Source organism: Oryzias latipes, chromosome 6 (genome assembly GCF_053564925.1).
Source record: "Oryzias latipes strain Hd-rR chromosome 6, Olatipes_Hd-rR_3.1".
NCBI classification, from domain to species: domain Eukaryota; kingdom Metazoa; phylum Chordata; class Actinopteri; order Beloniformes; family Adrianichthyidae; genus Oryzias; species Oryzias latipes.
The window spans coordinates 31,742,038-31,761,243 of NC_136242.1; the positions used below are offsets into that span (position 1 = coordinate 31,742,038).

Consider the following 19,206-nt stretch of genomic DNA (forward strand, 5'->3'; position numbering starts at 1 on the left):
GCAAAAAAAAAAAAAAATCACAGCCAGTTTTTCTCTCTGTCTCACACTAATAATGTTTTATTTTTTATTATGGTCATTGTTCCCTCAACCTTTTAATAACAATGTACAAATATGTGTTTAACCCCTTGTGCTATCCTAGGCACTTTAACATTGGGAGTTGGGTCATTTAGACCCACTAAACAGTGCTCTGAACCTTTTTTCTTCAATGATTTGTGATCTTCATCAAATTTTTCCACCTTTATCCACCTTTGTCATAGGGACAACATGTCAATGTAAGGGTGGGGTCAGCTAAGATGGCACAAGGGTTAAAGCACCATTTAAACACATTATAAACAGCTGACCAGTTCCTTTAAAGACCCACTCCAACGAAAACTGTGTTTTTGGTGTTTTTAACATTTTTTTTAATCCGTTTTTCTATTGATTAAAAATATAAAGTAAACTAAGCTTAAAATTGCAATTATGAGTATTAATTTACTCAAACTGTTGTGAATCAGGAGCAGACAAAAAAATGAAATTGTTAAAAAATGCGCTAAGCTCCCTGCTCCGCTCCGTTCTGATACATCCACTTTTAGGCAACTAGAGCCATGCAAGATTGTTTTCGTCGTCCGAGCAGGCGTTCGACTCATAACTACATGGATAGATTGCCTCAATATTGCCCACTATCTTTGCTAAACCAGTACATTTAGGTGTGTGGTGTGAGGCGCTGTAAGCTAGCTGAAGGCCCAATTGAACAGAGAATGAATTTCTAATGAACTCTTGTCACTTTACAGAAACTGTGTCCTAGAAAATGACAAGCTTCTTTTGATTTTGGTTAAAAACGGACTAATCAAAATTAAAAGAATGCTCTTTTTTTTATTTCTTCTCTTAACTTGTTCTGTCCAACAATGAGCAAACAGATTAGAGCTGAAGGCCTTTTGTGGACAGGTTTTACTGTTACAAAAAAGAGTTATGAATCTTCGGATAATCAGAGTGTAAATGTGTATAAACCCCCTTTTGTTTTTTTTTGTTTTTTTTATTTTTTATTTATTTGTTAAATTTAGTTTGTGTGGAGAGGGGAGGGACAAAGTGTGAGGGGGTGGGGGGGGGGGGGGGTAGAAGAGAATAAAAGGGAGAGAGGTGGAGAATGTGAGGAATACAAGCGCTGATTTGAATAAATTATTATTTTAAGCTGTAACAATCATACCAGATAGGGGGTAAACTGGGGGTAGAGATCCATGCATGTTACCAGAGTGGACCGTGTGTTCATAAGGGGAACCAGATCCTCCCCAGCCCAACCAGCTGGACCAGGAGAGGGCCAGCCACAGGCAGAGGCCAGGGTTGCGCCAGCGCAGAGAGACAGTCCACGAAGGGGCCCGGCACCACCCCCAAGGGGCAGGAGGTCCAGCCCCACCATTCATCCCCTGACTTCCCTTAGGGACTAGCACACCGCCCCCCTCCAGTGCGCCCCTTCCCTTCCTAAAAAGTAAATAAATAAATTATAAATAACCCTAACCTAACTAATAACACCTAACCCTAACTCGCTAAAATTGTGATTTATTTTGATATTATTTGTCAAAAACTGACAGATTGCATGTTTTTTAAACCTATTTTGAGCTGTGCCTTTGTGTGTCTTACAGCAAGTCTGAAAGGTTAAGAGCACAAGTTGGTGATTGCAAACATTTGGAAATGCTAAAATCAAGTGACAGCTTCTTCAGAGGCTTCAACGTTGGATTATGAAATGAGGCTCAGGTTCCTTAAATGTAGTCAACGGCTTCTCTCTGGTTTCTGCACCAGAGACAGATGAGAAGCCCGACTCTGACAGGAGTAATGGGAAACAGCAGGGATTATTTCATGGAGGACATTTTCAGGTCAACAATGGATAACAAAGATGTTTTTAAAAATCTGTGGGGGGAAAAAAATAAATAAGTATCACCTATTCTGTCAAAGCAGTTAATGCCTGATGGCTCTGGAAGAAGAATGAAAGCTTAAAAATAATAAAACTCTGTTACAACACAGACAGTTTAAGATATTCTGGATGGAATTTTGTTTCAGAAGCATTTGTTACTCCAGTGACCCAACATTAGCTTTCTTCAAACATTTGTTTTATCTGCATGTTTCCACTCACTTGTGCTGAATAACAATTCTGCAAAACATCTTTTTCAGCCTTTTTAAACTTTCAAAGTCAGACACAAAGCTGTAACCAAGGCCAAACAAGTACTTTGTGAGTTTTCGAGGTAAAATCTGAAGACCGGGTCAAAAAGTACGAATTTCTGATGCCAGAACCAACTTAATTGAAAAGGAACTTTGTTGAAGAAACGATCATTATGTTTAAAAAAAAAAGATTGCCAAGTGCAACTGCTCAACATCTTAACTCAGATTGAGTTATAGTGGGACAATCTGCTAATTTGTTTTTCACAGAGTGAAACAAGGTTGTGTCCCAATTCCCTTCTACTCACTACTTAGTGCACCATATAGTGCATTCGCCCTTTTGTAGAGCTGTCTGAATCTACAATTCCGAAATTGAATGCCCCAGAAATTTCCCAAAAGTTTCTGTGAAAAACCTGTGTGCACCAACAATCACTAGATTGGTGAATATAGACCACAATACATTGTGAAATTGGTGATGTCGTATTTCCTGTAAAAAAAAAAAAAAAAAAAAAAAAGTAGTGAGGATAGTGTCCAAATTGCTTTTAAAATCCGGAACACTGGATGGTTCGGTGCGGCATAGTTTTTCAGTAGTTGGGGAGTAGGGAAAGAATTCAGACACAGCCCAAAGTACCAGCAAACACTGTCCACATCTGGGACCTGTTCAATCTCTTTTGGAGTCATGGGTTGCTGGAGCCTATTTTAGCTGCTGTTGGGTGATGTTGTGTCTTCAAATGAGGGGGATAATCCCACTCTGGCGTCACCAATAGTCGCCGGTGACCTGTGTTTGCACGGAGCTGCTAGCGCTCAGAAACACATCAAACACATCGGTTTTATACATTTAAGAGGTCATGCTAAAACAAAGAGTAAATACTTTCATATACATGTACACTTCTGTGCTTCAGAGCACACCCACGTGAAGAAAAGCACTTCTCCTGTGCTGCACAGTGCAACACGGACGGCTGGGCTTCCCTCCGCCGCGAGGGGCTAACCGTTAAAAAAAAAAAATCAGACAGCCCTACCCCTCCAAATGCCCCTACAATTGGATGGGGTAGGGAAAAGGGTAGGGGTAGGGAAGAATTTGGATTTGGCTAATAAACATGCTTTTGGACAGTGGGAGGTAACTGTAGTGTCTGGAGAAAACCCACGCATGCACAAGAAGAAACTTCACAAAGCTAGGATTTAAAGCAGGGCCACCTCGCTGTGAAGTGAGAATGCTAACCACTAAGCAGAAAGCAAACCGTATATATTCCAAAAAATGTTTTAAGAGTTTTCAAGAAATGAAATTGACACAAAAGCTTGATTAATTGGACAGAAACTGACCTGAGAATCGCTGATGACATCCAGCTAGAACCTGTCTGTTTGTTCCTTTTTCTGTTGTCCAACTCCTTCTGAACCAACAGTTGACCACAGCCAGCCATTGTTTACACCATCCTCAGGCAGCATTGCTCCTTTAATTTCATGCTCCGGCTCAGCATCTCTTCCCTAATTTGGAGACTTGCTGGTCACCTAAACCAACAGTTTGCATGCCAGCATTCTGCAGATTATACACAACCATGGTGCCCATTTTTAGAAATCAGTATGAACAAGGGAGTCTAAAGGGGATCATCACTGCACCTTTATCCTATGATCCAAGTGAAGCTGCATCATAAGGCTTCAGATTCTTACTATGCTCTGCTTCATCATAATTGTTTGATCACAATAACGCATCAAACTCTCTGCTTGGAAATCTTTGCATTGACTCCCAGTCAGCTTTAGGATTGATTTTAAGGTTCTTTTATTAGTTTATATAAGTTTAAACGGAACTGGCGTCTCACTTTTATCAGATTTATTTTATGAGCCTCCCAGAGCCCTCAGGTCCAGGGTGCAGGTCTGCTGGTGGTCCCATAGGTCAGAACTAAAACCCACGGCGAGGCCTCATTTCAGCATTGTGGGCCTCGCCTGTGGAACAGCCTGCCTGAGGACGGGAGGGCTTCTTCCACTATGGAGGGTTTTCAGAAAAAACTAAAAATGCATTTTTTTTAGTAAAGCATAGTTTAACATAGTTTTTATTTGTTCACATGTTTTCACTTGTTTTTACAAATCTTAACAATTAATTTGATTTCTTTTGGTTGCACTGGTGGGTTGTGTATGTGTTGGGTTTTTTATGTATTTATTTATTATTTTTTTTACGATGTGCTATTTTAAGCACTATTTTTTTTTATCTTACTAATATCTATTTTATAATGGGAACCACTTTGAGATGCTCTGTAGCATGAAAAGTGCCATACAAATAAAGTTGAATTGAATTGGATTGAATCATTTTTCTCATGTAAACGTATGATGTTTGAACAAACGGATCTCGCCAGGCGCTGATTGAGTGCTTGACTTTACTGCAGAAGTACGAGTTTATTTTGTGCTGAATAATTGTAGATTCTCGCCTCCACTGGCACCAGCCTTGGCCTTGCTATTGTCCATTTCTCATCAAGTCTCTGGTACATTGTCAGAAATGAGTAATGGCTAGTCTCCATTTGAGGGTGAGGGTGAAAATGGCAGAGTAGACAAGGACATGACATTGCTGCCAAAGAAACGGCGAGCTCAGATAATGGTGAAAAACAAATAGGCTGAGCACTCTCAACAACAGTTAGGGATATCAACGCTGATACAAACTGTTCACAGGCTGTCCTTTGTTTCCTTGAGGCTCATCAAGTGGCTTCAGTGCCTGTGAGATCTTCGTCTTTCATTGGTAAGCGGAAACATGTGATTATTTGGAGAATCAAATGTTTGAAGCTGCATCAGGGTCAATGGTGCAGCGGAAAGTTATGACCAGCTCACATTAAAGATTCATGGCTTCCTTCTCTCACTGTGTCACCAATGTATAAGAAGACTGTTCATCACCCAAAGAAAAAAGTAAAGTGAGAAGACACTGTTTCTATGGAAGAAAAAAGAATGAAGTGTATCTGTAAAGTAGGAGGTATAAAGGTGAGAAAAGAAAGTAGAGCTGCAAGTGACCTTTCGTGTGAGACATATGGTAAGCCATCCTCACTGAGCGCTAAACACATCTCTCCAGTCAGCTGGGGTTTTTTTTTCAGTTCATCTCACCTTCTTGATCCTCTTGCAGAACATTGATGGGCTCTAAAGCCTCATCAGTCCTTCTCTATCTCAGCTAAGTGGAGATGTGGATTTGGTCGCACAATCTTAACCCCAGCGTCTCTCAGAAGCTCTTGAAAATACTTACATTAACAGTTTGCCGTCCACCTCATACTTTCCACCTTCATACTTTCCTTTTGATATCTTTTAAAGCTTAGAAACAATGTGAATTGTAATTGGAGCACTTAAAGTTTGCTTGTATTAGAAACCTAAATGTACACACCGCATTGGCTGTGCTCTTTTTTTTTTTTTTTTTTTTTAGAAAATACAAGACGTTTTGGATAGAATTCTGTTTAACAGCTTCAGGTTGGGTTTCGGACTTCTGCCTTTGACATTTTAAAGGTCATCCCTGAGTGGCTCTGATGAAAATGGCCATTTCAGACACCACTCGCCACGTCTTTGTGTTTTTCTGTTGGGTTTGTATTTTTGATCATGGATTGTTGCGGTTCTTTTGTGTGTTTTCTGCTAAATGAAGACAGTAGACAAGTCCCATTCAGATTTTCTTTTGATCTATTTTCAAAATGTTCCTAGTGGACTTTTACCTGTGATTATTGCTTTTTTTGGCTAAATCAAAAAAAACTGAGCTGCAGTAGTTTAGTAGAAATTCGCCTCTGACTTGTGGGCAGAGAATACGCTTGCACTTTTTTTCCCATCATCCCTTTATTTACACTCCATCCTGCTAGCTTATAGCCTCTTACTCAATGAGTTATATCGCTAGAGGAGACACGCCCGCTCGTGAAGCCTGCCCAATGGTGGTGGAGCGCGACGCCATCTTGGTGAGGTCGTCGGCGCCCACATGACTATGATTTCTATAGCCTTTGGTGGCAACTAAGTAGCTTTTATATAATTCATATATATTTATATAGATATATATCTATACCTATATATATATATATATATAATATATTATATAATATATTCATACACATTTGTTGTTAAGTAAGAGAAACAGTCAGCCTTGAAAGCTCAAACTTTAATGAAAAATGCATAGTTGCAGGACTTCTTACAAATAAAAAAATTGTTACAAAGAATTTTTAAAAATAATTTCTAAACTAGATTTTTTAAACCTCTTTGACATTTAATTTAAATTATTTAGAAAAGCCCAACAATGATTCAACAATAAGTCAATAATATTAATAACAATAAATAATAATAGATCAATAATAAGTCAATAATAATAATAATAAATATAAATAATAAGTTTAAAAAAAAGTCAAAAAGTCAACAATAGATTTACCCTAAAAAGAAAAACAATGGGCTTCCCATCTACGCCTGGGGCTGGGATCGGCCCTTCCCTGGCTCTGGGGCGGGACGGGACAACCCTCTTGGGGCCCCCGGTCGCTCTGGGTGTCCTCCGCTTCGGCTGCGGGGTCTGGGGGTGGGGGGTGGGGTGCGGGGTCTTGTCGGCCCTGACCTGTGGGGGGGCATCCTGGGGGAGGGGGGGGGGTCCACTATTGGTACGGGGCAGGGGGGGTTGACGGGTCGGGGTCTCCGCTGAGGCCATCGGCGGTTTCCCCGGCCGGTTGGCTGCCTCGGTCCCGTCGAGGCCTGACCAGAGCTCTTCTAGGGCCGGCGTTTGGGGGTGGGGGCCTGGGCTTGCTCCGGGGGGGGCCGGCGCTTTCTGGCTCCTCTCTCTCTGTGTGGGGGGGGTGGTGCTGGGCCTGGGGTGTCGGCGCCTCCGGGGGTGGGGCCCCTGGGCTGGGTGGGCCTGGCCCCCTTGCTGGGGGGGGGGCGGGGGACAGCTGTTTGACCACCGGGGGACAGTCTATCAGCTGTCCCCAACTTACCCCCTTCCTCATATAACCTCATAATAGGGTGAGGGGGTGGGGGGCTTAGCCTGCGATGAGCCTTTGGGGGGGGGTTTACTAGGCAGTGGCCCCCCCTCCTATGGTTGCCGTCGGTTTTATTTGCACCTTAGACATGTAGGGCCCTTGGTAGGGGGGGTGCTTGGACATCACTGCCAGCAAGCAGCGGATGTCCTCCTAGCACCCTACCCGCCAATTTTAACCGCACCTTAGACATTTAGGGCCCCTTGGTGGGGAGGGTGAGGGGACGTCACTGTGAGTAATCAGGAGATGTCCCCTTAGTGCCCTACCCGCCAATTTTAACTGCACCCCCCTTAGTACACACACCCCTCCCCCCTCAATATATACATCCCAACATAAACACACACACATGCACACACGCACCATCTCAAACACACATACACGCACACACATTTTGCAAGGAAGGTGGGACCTGGGTCCATCTGTCCCCTGCCTCTTCCCTGGTGGGGGGTGCGGGCCCCTTTGCAACGGCGGCCGTGTCCTCGGGGTGCCGGCTTCCTGGGCCCGGCGGTGCTCTCTCCGCGCGGTGGGGGAGTTCACATTACATCTGAGCCGGGGGTGTCTGGTCCCTGGGGGGTGGGTTCTGGTCCTTGCTCCTGAGTGCTGGGCCCCGCCAAATTTCCAACTGTGGCCGAGCCTGGTCGGGCCATATTTATAACACCCCTTGTGGGCCCTCTTTTTTTCCCCGGGGTTCCCCCCTCCTGGGCGGGGGCGGCGGGCCCCCTGCCTCGCTCCTCCCTGGACCAACCGTGGGCCGGGCGGATGGCTGCCTGGAGTGCGGAGCGGGTCTCCCTTGGGGGGTCCTGGCTCGTACCTGGGGTTGGGGCGGGGGGATGCCCGGAACTCCTGGGTGGTGGTGGGGTGCTCGTTTGGGGCTGTGGGCGTCCTTCTCCGGTGGGGCTCTGCGTTGGGTTCTCCCGGCGCGGCGGGGGGGCTGCTCTCCTGGTTGGGCTGAGGCGGCGCTCTCTTTCCCTCCGTGCTTCCCTGGCCTCTGGCTCTGGGGGCCTCGCGGCGGCCCTGCTGGCCCTGGCCTGGGTGGCGGGCTTGGTCGCCCGGGCGGCGGTTGTTCCCTGCCGGTTCCCGTGTGGCGTTGGGGGGGATTCCGGCTGCCGCTGCTGCTGCGGTGGGGGTCTTGGGGTGGGGATGGCTGGGCACTCTCCCTCCTTCTTTTCACGTTCCACCATCCATTTTAGAAGAACATAAACACTCACCTGAGCACTGGTGTTAGCTCACCTTTGCACTAATAGCTTGCATGACTGAATGACTGAAATGTTCCACACTAGTTGGTTTTAAGGCATAAGTATGCGTGTGTGAACACTATCTGTTTTGTGTACATGTCGACAGGTGGAAATTTTTGCAGCTAGCAGGTGTGTTTATAACATTTGAGTGTGTGTGTGGACGGGCCCCGCCCTTTTTGTACTGCATTTGAACCTTACCATAATGATTAACAACCAGTAAACTTGTTGCTTTATGCTGCTTCATGGTCTTATCCCCCTTCCCCTCCTATTATCACCCCCTACCCCCCCCCCCCCCCCCCCCCTCTCTAGCGTCCCTCTCTCTTCTTCCCCTCTTTCCTTTTCCGTCCGGTCCAACACCAAAGATTTTCAGACATGATTGAAATTAAAGTTTGGCCTCAATTACAAAAGGGGTTTATTCAGACATACCTTTGGTTTGTCTGAAGATGAATAACCCCTCTTGTTAATGCAAAATATGTCCAACACAAGAGGCCCACAGCTCTCGTCTGTCTGCCCAGCTGTTGGACAGGACAAGTTAAAAAAAAACAAAAAAAAAAAAAAAAAAAAACAATAGATTTACTGATTCATGTGAGTGATCAGTTTGTGTAACACAGATGGTATGGTGTCGGGTTTCAAGCGAACAGTCTGACTTCTTATCAAAATCTGTTTCCACAAAATGTTTTGAACATAGTCAGACTGTATTGTTAGTCGGTAACCACAGTGATCCATCTGGGTTAGCCTTTTTTATTGCTAAGGCCCACGTTTTCCTCAAGTCTGAATCCATTGGAAACCTGCAAGAAAAGTTCAGTCACTGAGTCAGAGATGTATAAATATATATTACTATAATAGCCTAGTCCTAGTATACAGTATATAGGTTTAACAAAATAAAGTTTACATTTATGTCAACAGCAAATTGTACATACATCATGCCTACATGTTGATAATAGCCCTGTAGCATCATGCATGTCAACATGTGTACTATTAACAAAGACCCTGCAGCATTAAAATAAATAAATTATAGTTCTTACCTGTGAAATGTTATGCCTTCCTCCTTCGTGGACTCATTCCTCCGATTTTGGCAGTTGAAACCCCCACAATGAACTGGCAATTTCCAGCTCAGACGAGGAAAAACAAAGACATACATGGATCTATTCATCTGACAGTGGATGCATCAGAATGGAGCTGAGCAGGGAGCTCATGGTCTGTGGATTGTAGTTTCTACATTAACAACTTTAAATCACAATGAATTGAATAAAGAAATACTCATAAATACAATTTTAGGCCAAACTTTCTTTACATGTGTCTGGCATCATGAGAAAAAAGCCACAAGGACATGTTAAAAACACACTTTTCATTGGAGTGGCTCTTAAAGCTGTGAAAAGAAATTCTTACTTTACAGAAGTCAATGTTTTCCTCTTTTAATTATCCACACTGTGCTGAGAACTGTGTCAGCTTCTTTTAACCAACGACATTACACGGCCTGCTGCTTACACACTAACAGTGCTGTGCTGCAAACAATGTATGGCTCTTGTGTAAAAGATGGACAAAGCAAAGTGTCATAATGCAAATCAATCCACGGAAAAGCAGGCTATAGATTTTAAAATCAGTTGCTAGCCTTATTTTTTTATTATTTTTTCCTCTACTGGAAGTTTTTCTCAGCGATTAAGTGGATTTGAAGGATGGATGGTGGGATGGATGGATGGATGGGGTTTTTCAACTGTTGTCCTTCAAATAAGTGGTTTATGAAAGTCACAAAAAAGCTACAAGGTTTTTAATATAAACATTATCATTATAAACATGATGCTGAATTTAAAGAAAAAACTGAAAGATCTGCTGTTTAATGATGACAACTCAGAAAATGGACTTTATAATTGCAGATATATTGGATTAAAAAAAAGCCACAATCAAGGGCATAAAGTCTGACGTTTGAGCAAACATTAATGGCAACCGATGAAAAGCAAATGTGGAACAGGGGGAGCGAATTTGTGTGAAGTGCTCGTTTTTGGCATCACAACTGGTGCTGCCAAAATAAAAAATAAATAACCTTCAAAGATAGCAGCTTTTTTTTCGTCCCTGATAAAGGATCTGTTTCAAAACTATTTCCAGGAAAAAGTGGGAATAATTCAGATAACGCTGGATTGAATTTTCGCTTCTCTGTTGTTTAAAAAACAGGGTCAAACCATTTAACTATGAAACTATGGGTGGTTGCCATAGAAACGTTGACTCAGACTGACTCAGTAATCACTGCTTACTGACGAGGTCTGGCCCCAACATGGCGGCGTCACAAAAGATTTGTCACTGAACTGACTTCACTTGTAGTAAATCATTTTCCTTAGATGACGTCACACTCATTCGATTCAGGCATAGGGTGCGACCAACAGATTGTTAAAAACATAAACAAACTGAATTATTGTAAAATATTCAAATAATATTCAAATAATGTTGCTTCACTTTCTTAGAGTCATACAAAAGACTTAAAAAATGGGACCCGATACCTCCCTGCTTAACACTCAGCAGTAAGGGGTTGGATTGGGGGGTTAATCCACCAAAGGGTTCCTGAGCGCGGCTGTGTCTGCAGCTCACCGCTCCCCAAGGGGATGGGTCAAATGCGGGGAACAAATTTCGCAGACCTAGGTGTGTGACAGATAGTGGGACTGTTTTTTTTCTTGTTTTTGTTTTTTTAAAGATCATTCCTCGTTTGCATGAAGTGAGTGTTTGATTTGTTCTCCAAGCAGATAAGCCTTTTCCTTTAGCTTTACTTTTGAATATTTGTAGTATGTGCATACAATAAGGAAGAAAACATTGATGCTATATTACTCTGGGAAGACCTTTTCTGACTAATACCATTTTATATCATAAAAAGAAAGTAATGAAAAATCCAAAAGTAGGATTGCAAAAAAAAAGGCTAATCCACGTCTAAAATTTTTTATGTGGATGTTTCATACATGACTCTACTTGACGGATGTTTCATACATGACGTTTGTTGTTTCAAAATGCAAATGAACATAATTCTTTTCATAAAGGCTAATTGTTTCAGTTGTTTAACAGCTTTTTGTTGCTCCTCGGCTGACGTCCAGGTGTGCAGTCGTTCAGCAGACTGTCCTCCTCTGGAGGTCATCACCTCCGTGTTGGCTGCCAGGATTCTTCCCAGCATTCACAGCGTCTCTGACAGAAATTATTTTCATAAACCCCATAAGCAGAAATGCTCCACCTCCATCTGTGATATCAAAGTACAGAGGAGAGAATCCTTCACTGTGTTAAACAGTAAACACCCCCATCCTTGTTTACTACAGCAGGAGGGTGAAAATGAAATGAGATTATGTTTTTGTGTTTTTCAAGATCAAAACAACATTTCAGATTGGCTCCATCTGGTTGAACAATGAGATTGTTTAACCAAAACCTTTTTTCCCCGCTCTCTTTCGGCTTTGTTTTTTCTTTGATTTTTTTTTTTTCTCTTCTTCATCATTTGCTGTCTTCATTTAAAATGAGGGCTGAAAGCAGAATTATAGAAAAAGCAATTTCAGTGGAAACTCAGAAAAACCTGTTTTTTGGTGAATTTTTCTTTTCTGTGCTGGATTTTGTTGTCCTGACCAAACAATATAATTGGATTAACTTTATTTGTTTGGAGCTTTTCAAACATACGGTTGGATCTCAAAGCAACAAGAACAAGAACCCATCGAAATCTTAAAAAAATACAAAAATATCCTAGAAAATATTAAAAAGTAATAAAATAACAATTATAAGACTGAAAGAACGACCGTCGAAGAGCAGTTGGAGTTTAAAATATTTTAAAATTAATTAAAAAGGAAAAATGACAAATCCGTCTTTATTTAAGAACTTAATATCTTAAAGCATTCATTCAAAAATATACATTTAGTTAAAACTCTCAAACCAAAAAATGGCAACAACCAAACATAAGCAATAAACTATTTAATAGGAACAAAGTCGAGGATTTTTTTATTTTTTATTTATTTTTTTATACTGCTGTTTTGCAGGTTTGTTAGTTTCCTAGTGGGGGTTTTAGCTGAACCTCTTTCCACTTTCTCATTGCATCTTTTTTGGAATATTTGTGGATTGAATGACCAACATCTATGACATAGCTAATGCGTGAATAAAGGATGGGTTCTTATGGATTGTGTGATCTTATTGACACAAATATACTCACAACTAGAAGCTAGAACTGTTGTAACAATAAGAAAGTTAATGCTTCTCCATGTTTTGTCACAGGATATCATGCGCCTGGAACAGAGGCTGCCGTACAGATCCAAGAGATCCCTGTTTGCTCCCCCCATGACTGTAACAGAGAACCAGAGAGGCCCTTTTCCCAGGGTTCTTGGCAGGGTAAGAAACACACAAATGTGGGAAGGTTGTTGGGTTCCCATCCATCCATTGAAGAGCAGGGGATTTGTGATCAGACTGAAAAGTTTTCTAATCTTTAACTTTTTCGGAAAGCATTTGGCTTTTCTATGCCAAATAAATACCCTTTTTTTGTGTGGATACTATTACTAAATACATTGCGAAAAAAAACTGTTTCTGAACATTTTTGTTTTGAAGTAAAATAATCAACTGTCAGCCGTTCAACTCCCACCTCTGGCAGTGATGCCAAATGTGTTTTTTATTCTCAAATAAAATACAAAAATTTCTCACATCTGCACATGCATATGAATGCACTTGACCTTTGCTTTTGGAAAACAGAATAACCAATAAATGTGTAATATTTTATTTTCGGTTTGTTTCTGGGGAATTGGGTGCAGTCAGCTGCAGAATTAAAGTTTGAGACCAAATTTCACTGAGATTGGTTAAAGCCCAGAGTGGGAGAACTTCATTTGATGAAAAGAACAAAAAAAGGATTGTAGGGATTTAGGACGATGGTTTTGACATTTGAAAGTATAGACTCCATGTCATTAATAGGATTCAAAAGATGGAGAGAAGAAGCAACACTTTTAATGAAAGAATATAATTTGCTTTGCATGATGTACTCCAGAGTTTATAGCTCATTTTTAAATGATGCTTCATTAGTGATAAAGCCTTTAATTGTCAGGTTTGGCCCTATTGCAAAAGCCAATGACAGTTTGATGATGTTTGATAACTTATCAGTGTCACTCATTACTTATAACTTATCTACCAAAATTATTTTCATGCCATTTTGAAATGGGAAAGCAATGGCGTTGAAATTTTGTTGTGCTGCAGGTAATTCTCTTTGTATCATGGTCCGGGTGAATAATCGATTCTGATTGGCTGCTGGGTGTGCATTAAAAAGTGATATACCACAGGATAACCGCACTGTGAAAAAAGAAGTTCAGGTCACCTAGCTTAAATGTTTTGGCTTCTTCAAAACAACCTTTTGCTTCATCATCTGGACAAAAACAAGCGGTAAGAGGTGAACTTTCTCTCTGAACTGATGCTTTATTTAACCCATGGGAAAGATCAGCATATATATATCGCCGAATCTTGACTGCAGCGGTGGTGCGGCACGAAGTGGGTGATTTTTACGTGCCGCATCACGTAAAAAATAGTCCGCTTTTTGTGAGAAAAGCGATCCAAATTGGAAAAAAACAAGAATTAAGGACTAAAAACTGGTTACTATTTATTTATTTTGTAAGTGACCATGGTATAAGCGGGTTAATGACCGACGAAGTGTGCGGTTATTACTTTTAAACGCCTTTCGCGACGAACGGTTCAGGCTTCCACGGAGTGCGTTAAAAAGTAATAACGCACACTTTGTCGGCCATTAACCCTTACTTATTCATCCCATAACAAGTTCCAAAAGGCTTAAGTTTATGTGCCTGTATGGCATGACATGTATTTTTCATATACCTCAGTGGGGAATCTGCATAAGTCTACAGTGTCTTTGATAACAATCGGCACTGGGAGTCTGTCCACATCTTCACACAGGCTGAGACTAGCATTAAAAGATATCTCACACTGAGCCTTGCTTCAGAATAATTGTACCCTGGAGAGCATGACAGCAGCTCAGAGCCAAGGTATCTACCTAATACTGATACTGTACTTGTGCTTTGTTGAGTAATATTAGAGCCTTGAGTTACCGCCTTTCTTCTCGGCTGAACCCAACCATGTTGGATAGAAATAAGAGTCAGCATATTGGTTTGAACCACATGGAATGCAAAATAATTCCCGTAGCATCTTAAGGGTCAGCTGTAGGAAAATAGAAAAAAAGTCTATATGTTGCATTATTTATTTCCTCTATATCTACAGGACTCCATGGGCCTCCTTCTCTTTTGCCCTATTCCTGCTCCTCATCCCTTTCAGTTTGCACATTTCATTCATTCTCTTTTCATCCGATCACCCGTCCATCCCTTCCTCTGCCTCCACATCAGCTTTGCATGAGGAGACAGGCTAATGTCGGCTATTTCACCCAAAAGAAAATATATGTTTGCGACCTGGTAAAATTGATTTTCCACACCAATAATTTTCCCTCTTTTTATTCAACGTTGCACTTCCGTATGGGAACCGCTTACTTTTTACACTCCCTTCCTCCATCTTGAAGATAAGCCGTCAGAAGTAAAGTAGAGTCTAGATTGCGCGAGGTAAAATTTTGTGCACCAACTCTGTGTGTGCATGCAGAGGGATGGAAGGTAGGCTGGCTGTCAGCGGCACCCACTGGGGAAGGTTAAGAACCTTGTTGTTTATGTCACACCTCGTGCTAGCTGTGGAATTGTTTTGATACAGAGGTCTCTACCCTACCCTCCCTTGGGGCCCATAAACGGCTCACAACAACTCAAAGAGCAGCTGGAGCATGCAATGAAACTGATATGCTTGAATGTTCCTTTCAGTGCACGCCACTTCAGTCACCGCTGATTGGAGAATCTCACTGTGCAGCAACAAAAATCAGTCATACTTAAAGTAGTTGACTTGTTTATTTTCTGAATCATTTTTTCTTTCCTCTGGTCTTAAACAAGTTTGAGTTGGGCAATTTTTTTACGAAAGGTAATAAAAGGAAAAGCACTTTACTGAGCACATAGTATCAACACCGAATTTATGTGGTATTTTTCTTTTTCTGGGATTTTGCACCACGGGTTTCTAAGCGAGCTGCGGCTCGGACTGTTGCAGAGGCAAAAACCCGGTCCTGGGAGGAGTTCGGTGAGGCCATAGAGAAGGACTTTTGGTTGGCCTCGAAGAGATTCTGGCAAACTGTTTGGCGCCTCAAAAGGGGAAAGCAGTTATTCGCAGGCACCGTTTTCAGTGCAGGTGGGGAGCTTTTGACTTGGTTTTTTCGACATGGTTTTTTCGACATGGTTTTTTCGACAGTAAGCCGAGGAGGAGGACTTCGGGGGGAGGCTGTCCATCACCCGGGGAGTTTGCAGCCCAGTGGGATGAGGGTCAGCACCGCTAAGTCTGAGGCCCTGGCTCTTAAACTGAGAAGGTAGTTTGCCCTCTCTCGGTGGGTGGAGTGTTCCCCCAGGGGGGAGGAGTTTAAATGTTTTGCAAAATTGTTCACAAGTGAGGAAAGACTGGAGTGCAAGATTGACAGGTGGGTCGGAGCCTGCGGTCCGTAGTTGAGCGGTTGCTGTACCGGTCCGTTGTAGTGAAGACAAAGCTGAAGGAGAAAGCAAAGCTCTCAATTTACCGGGCGATCTCCATTCCAATACTCACCTATGGTCATGAGCTCCGGGTCATGACCCAAAGAACGAGGCCCTGGCTACAAGCGGCTGAAATGAGCTTCCCCCGTAGGGTGGCTGGGTGCTCCCTTAGAGGTAGGGGGAGGAGCTCGCAGGTAGACAATAAGACAGAGGAGGAAGTGTTGTGTTCGCCCACTAAACAGAAACAGGCAAAAGTAAAAAAAAAAAGAATAATAATTAACAAACAAGCCAAATTGCATTCTCTAGTGCAGCAAGATATGAAATGTAAACGATATCTTTTCCAGAAACTGTCTTTATTTTCTATATAGTTGTTTGCTCTCTCTGTGTCTTTATGTGAAGTTCAGTTTCTCCTAAATTCTTGAAATAACATCATCAGTGTTAAAGACATTTTCTGGACATGGTTTGCTCCGTCATCGTGTGCTTTAATCACTGGAATAAATTCTGGTAAATAATGGGATTGGCACTTGGGGCATAAAATTCCAGTCACAGGTTGATGTCATCAGCAGGTGTCACATTTACCAGTGATCGGAGTGATTCCACTCTGAAGCCACTCTGAAGCCACTCACATGGCATTCAGTCCGGTCCGGCCTCTCCGGTGCTTCAAATCGGTTTCAGTGGCTTCAGATTTTGGCCAGACGCCGGAGCGAGCCGGAGCACTTTTTTGTAAACCGAAAATCATGCGAGCGTGTGTAAAGTGCATCCCGTACTTTTTCAAAATAAAAACTTTTGTCAACTGTACTCACTATGTTTTCTCTGCGATGTAAATGTTAAATTATTTCCGCTTTTCCGCTATTTGGACAAATATTCTTTCCAACTCTTGATTTATTTTATATGTTTTTATTTATCTTTTCAAAGATGGACATTTGGATTACTTGGGGTCTAAAGTATTTTTGGTACATAACTGAGTGAGGTTTATCAATAAACAAGGGACATTGGGAGGAAGTCTTAAACACGTCTCTAAAGCAAAGTTTGGCTTAAGTGCTGTGGAGGAGCTGTCAGTCATTCAACTTATGTCCATCTTTTCCTGAGAGTCCAGTTCTCAAATCTACATGAGGTGTCTGTCCTGACGTGACAGCTCCAATGAAGTATTACTGCTGCTTTGTTTGCAGCTCCAACTAATATGGTTAGATAGCAAAAGTGTTTGGCTATTTTCTCTTATATTGCAGTGGCAGATGCATCCTCAGCCTGTCATCTACTGTGGAGTTCCACAGTAACAGTCTGCAGATTTTTTTATGATTTTAAAATATTGTCATATTCTGTAACAATTTTGCTCTTCTCATTGTGGAACTTCCTTGAACATTCAGAGTCCGGGTTTAACTAAACCAGGAGAGGCAGCAGAAGTGAGGCAGGAACCCTGAGGGCTTTGTCTTTCAGCCTAATTGATTCATTTAATTGCGTTGAGAAATTTCCAGTCTTTCTGTATGTACATTTTCCCTGTCTGTTGCTTGTGTTCACTGGGGATGAGTTCAACCCATCCGCAGAAAACGTCAGCGTTTCACTGGACCGTCAGAGCAGATGGGAATCCCTTCTGTAACTCCACATGGAAACGGATTTTATGTAAATGTTCCTCAAATGTCCTTTGAGTTTTAGAACTCTGGCTCTAAAAGTCTTCTAGATTGGTAAGATGGGGATTCAATTTCACATTTCAGTGAAGGTGTATAGTGTATTTTTCACTATACACCTAACCAAGTCACCATAAATTGGTGTGTGAATCCCTTTTTATTGAAGAAAATGATTTTCAATATCAACTAAAGCTGATGCAAATAATATTTCAATTGACATTTGGTTTGGTTTCGAATGGTCCAGGCATTCCAGCGTTTCTTCTCAAAGTTGGACTGTCGCAGCGCATGGGGCAAAAAGAGACAATATTTGTGACGTAAAAAAAATACGCCTGGCGGTCCAAAAGGCTCCCTGCTCCGCTCCATTCTGATGCATCCACTTGTAGAAGACTAGATCCATAGACGTCTTTGTTTTTCTCATCTGAGCTGGAATCTGGCTCAAAGCTGCACGGCTGGTTAGCTCCGACATTGCTCGCCATTTTCTTTTGCACCAGTAATGTTAGGTTTTTTTGGTGTGAGGGCTGTCAGCTAGCAGGAGAGTGTGTGAACAGATGGCTCCTAGCAATGAGTAGGGGAAGAGGGGCGGGGGTGCTCCACGCAAACAACTGTTGCTGCTCTGCAGAAGCTATGTTCTGGAAAACGACATGAGTTTTTAGCCACAAACTGCAAAATTATAATTAAAAGACCACTGGGGTTGCTTTGAAAATAGATCCAAAGATGATGTATTTTTTAAAATAAAACAAAAACTCTTAAATATGGTCTTTGCTAAGATTTTTAAGTTCAATAGTTTATATGAAGATACATGGATTTTGAACCATGGTAATTTTTGAGAGCCCAACATTTGTGACCCTCTTAACACAGTCCAGACACTGAAAAGGACCCTTATCTTGTCTTGTCATTGTTTTTCCCTCAACAAGCCCTTTCCTTGATTGTTCCCCCTCCTCAGCTTGTTGCGCTTGTGGTCAATGGTTAATGATTAGTCATTTCATTAGAGCCCTTCTTTCCCCAATCATCCTGAGGTGAGGAGTTGCCTGCCTCTGTTCTTCTGTGTCTTCACCGGGCCATTCCATCCGGCTTTATCCCGCTCATTAGGAAGGCGGACTGTCGAGACAATCAGCCAAAGCAGCGGTCCAAGCCTAGTAGGATGGCACTCACACACTTTCACACAAACTGGCTGGGTCCCAGGAGTCCTTTTGTAGCCGGTGATTATCATTTGCAGCTGGCTGTGTGACCTTGACAGGGATGAGAGGCACCATGGAGGGATGATGCTGCATTCCGTCATGCACACAAACCAGGATTTTCCCTCAAAATCCAGAAGGTCAAATTAGAGATGTGTGTGTGTGTAGCAGATGAGGTAGTTTCCGGTTTGCCTTTTTTTTTTCTGGTCAAAAAACTCCTGTCCTTTTGTTCAATTCCCAGACAAAACTTACTCCCAGTACGTTCTGCGACTGAATCTGTGTTCACCCCTTAGTCATCTTCACACACTTTGCCTTCTTGACACTTGATAGAAGGATAGGCAAAAGGAGGTGTTATGGAAGTTGGATAGATGATTCCATAAACATTATTCTGCTCATCCATTGTTGTGGGGCTCATTCTCTCAGAGAGCTTTGAGGTTTTTTTGGTGTAGCAGAGCCACACCTCCTGTCATCTTCCCGCTGCACTCCGAGCCCCACAGTCTTTCATGTCTGCTCGACTGGTAATGAGAGCTGATAGAAGGAGGTGAGATTCTCCC

The 19,206-nt window shown here is 42.3% G+C and overlaps 1 protein-coding gene across 1 annotated transcript in view; it reads left to right on the forward strand.

Moving 5' to 3' along the window:
* Window positions 1–19,206, forward strand: part of LOC144992519 (cadherin-13-like) — a 149,438-nt gene that overhangs the window by 126,574 nt on the left and 3,658 nt on the right. The window contains exon 4 of the mRNA XM_078949219.1: window positions 12,542–12,655. Within this exon, the coding sequence (XP_078805345.1) occupies window positions 12,542–12,655 (114 nt within the window). The remainder of the gene's footprint in view (window positions 1–12,541; window positions 12,656–19,206) is intronic.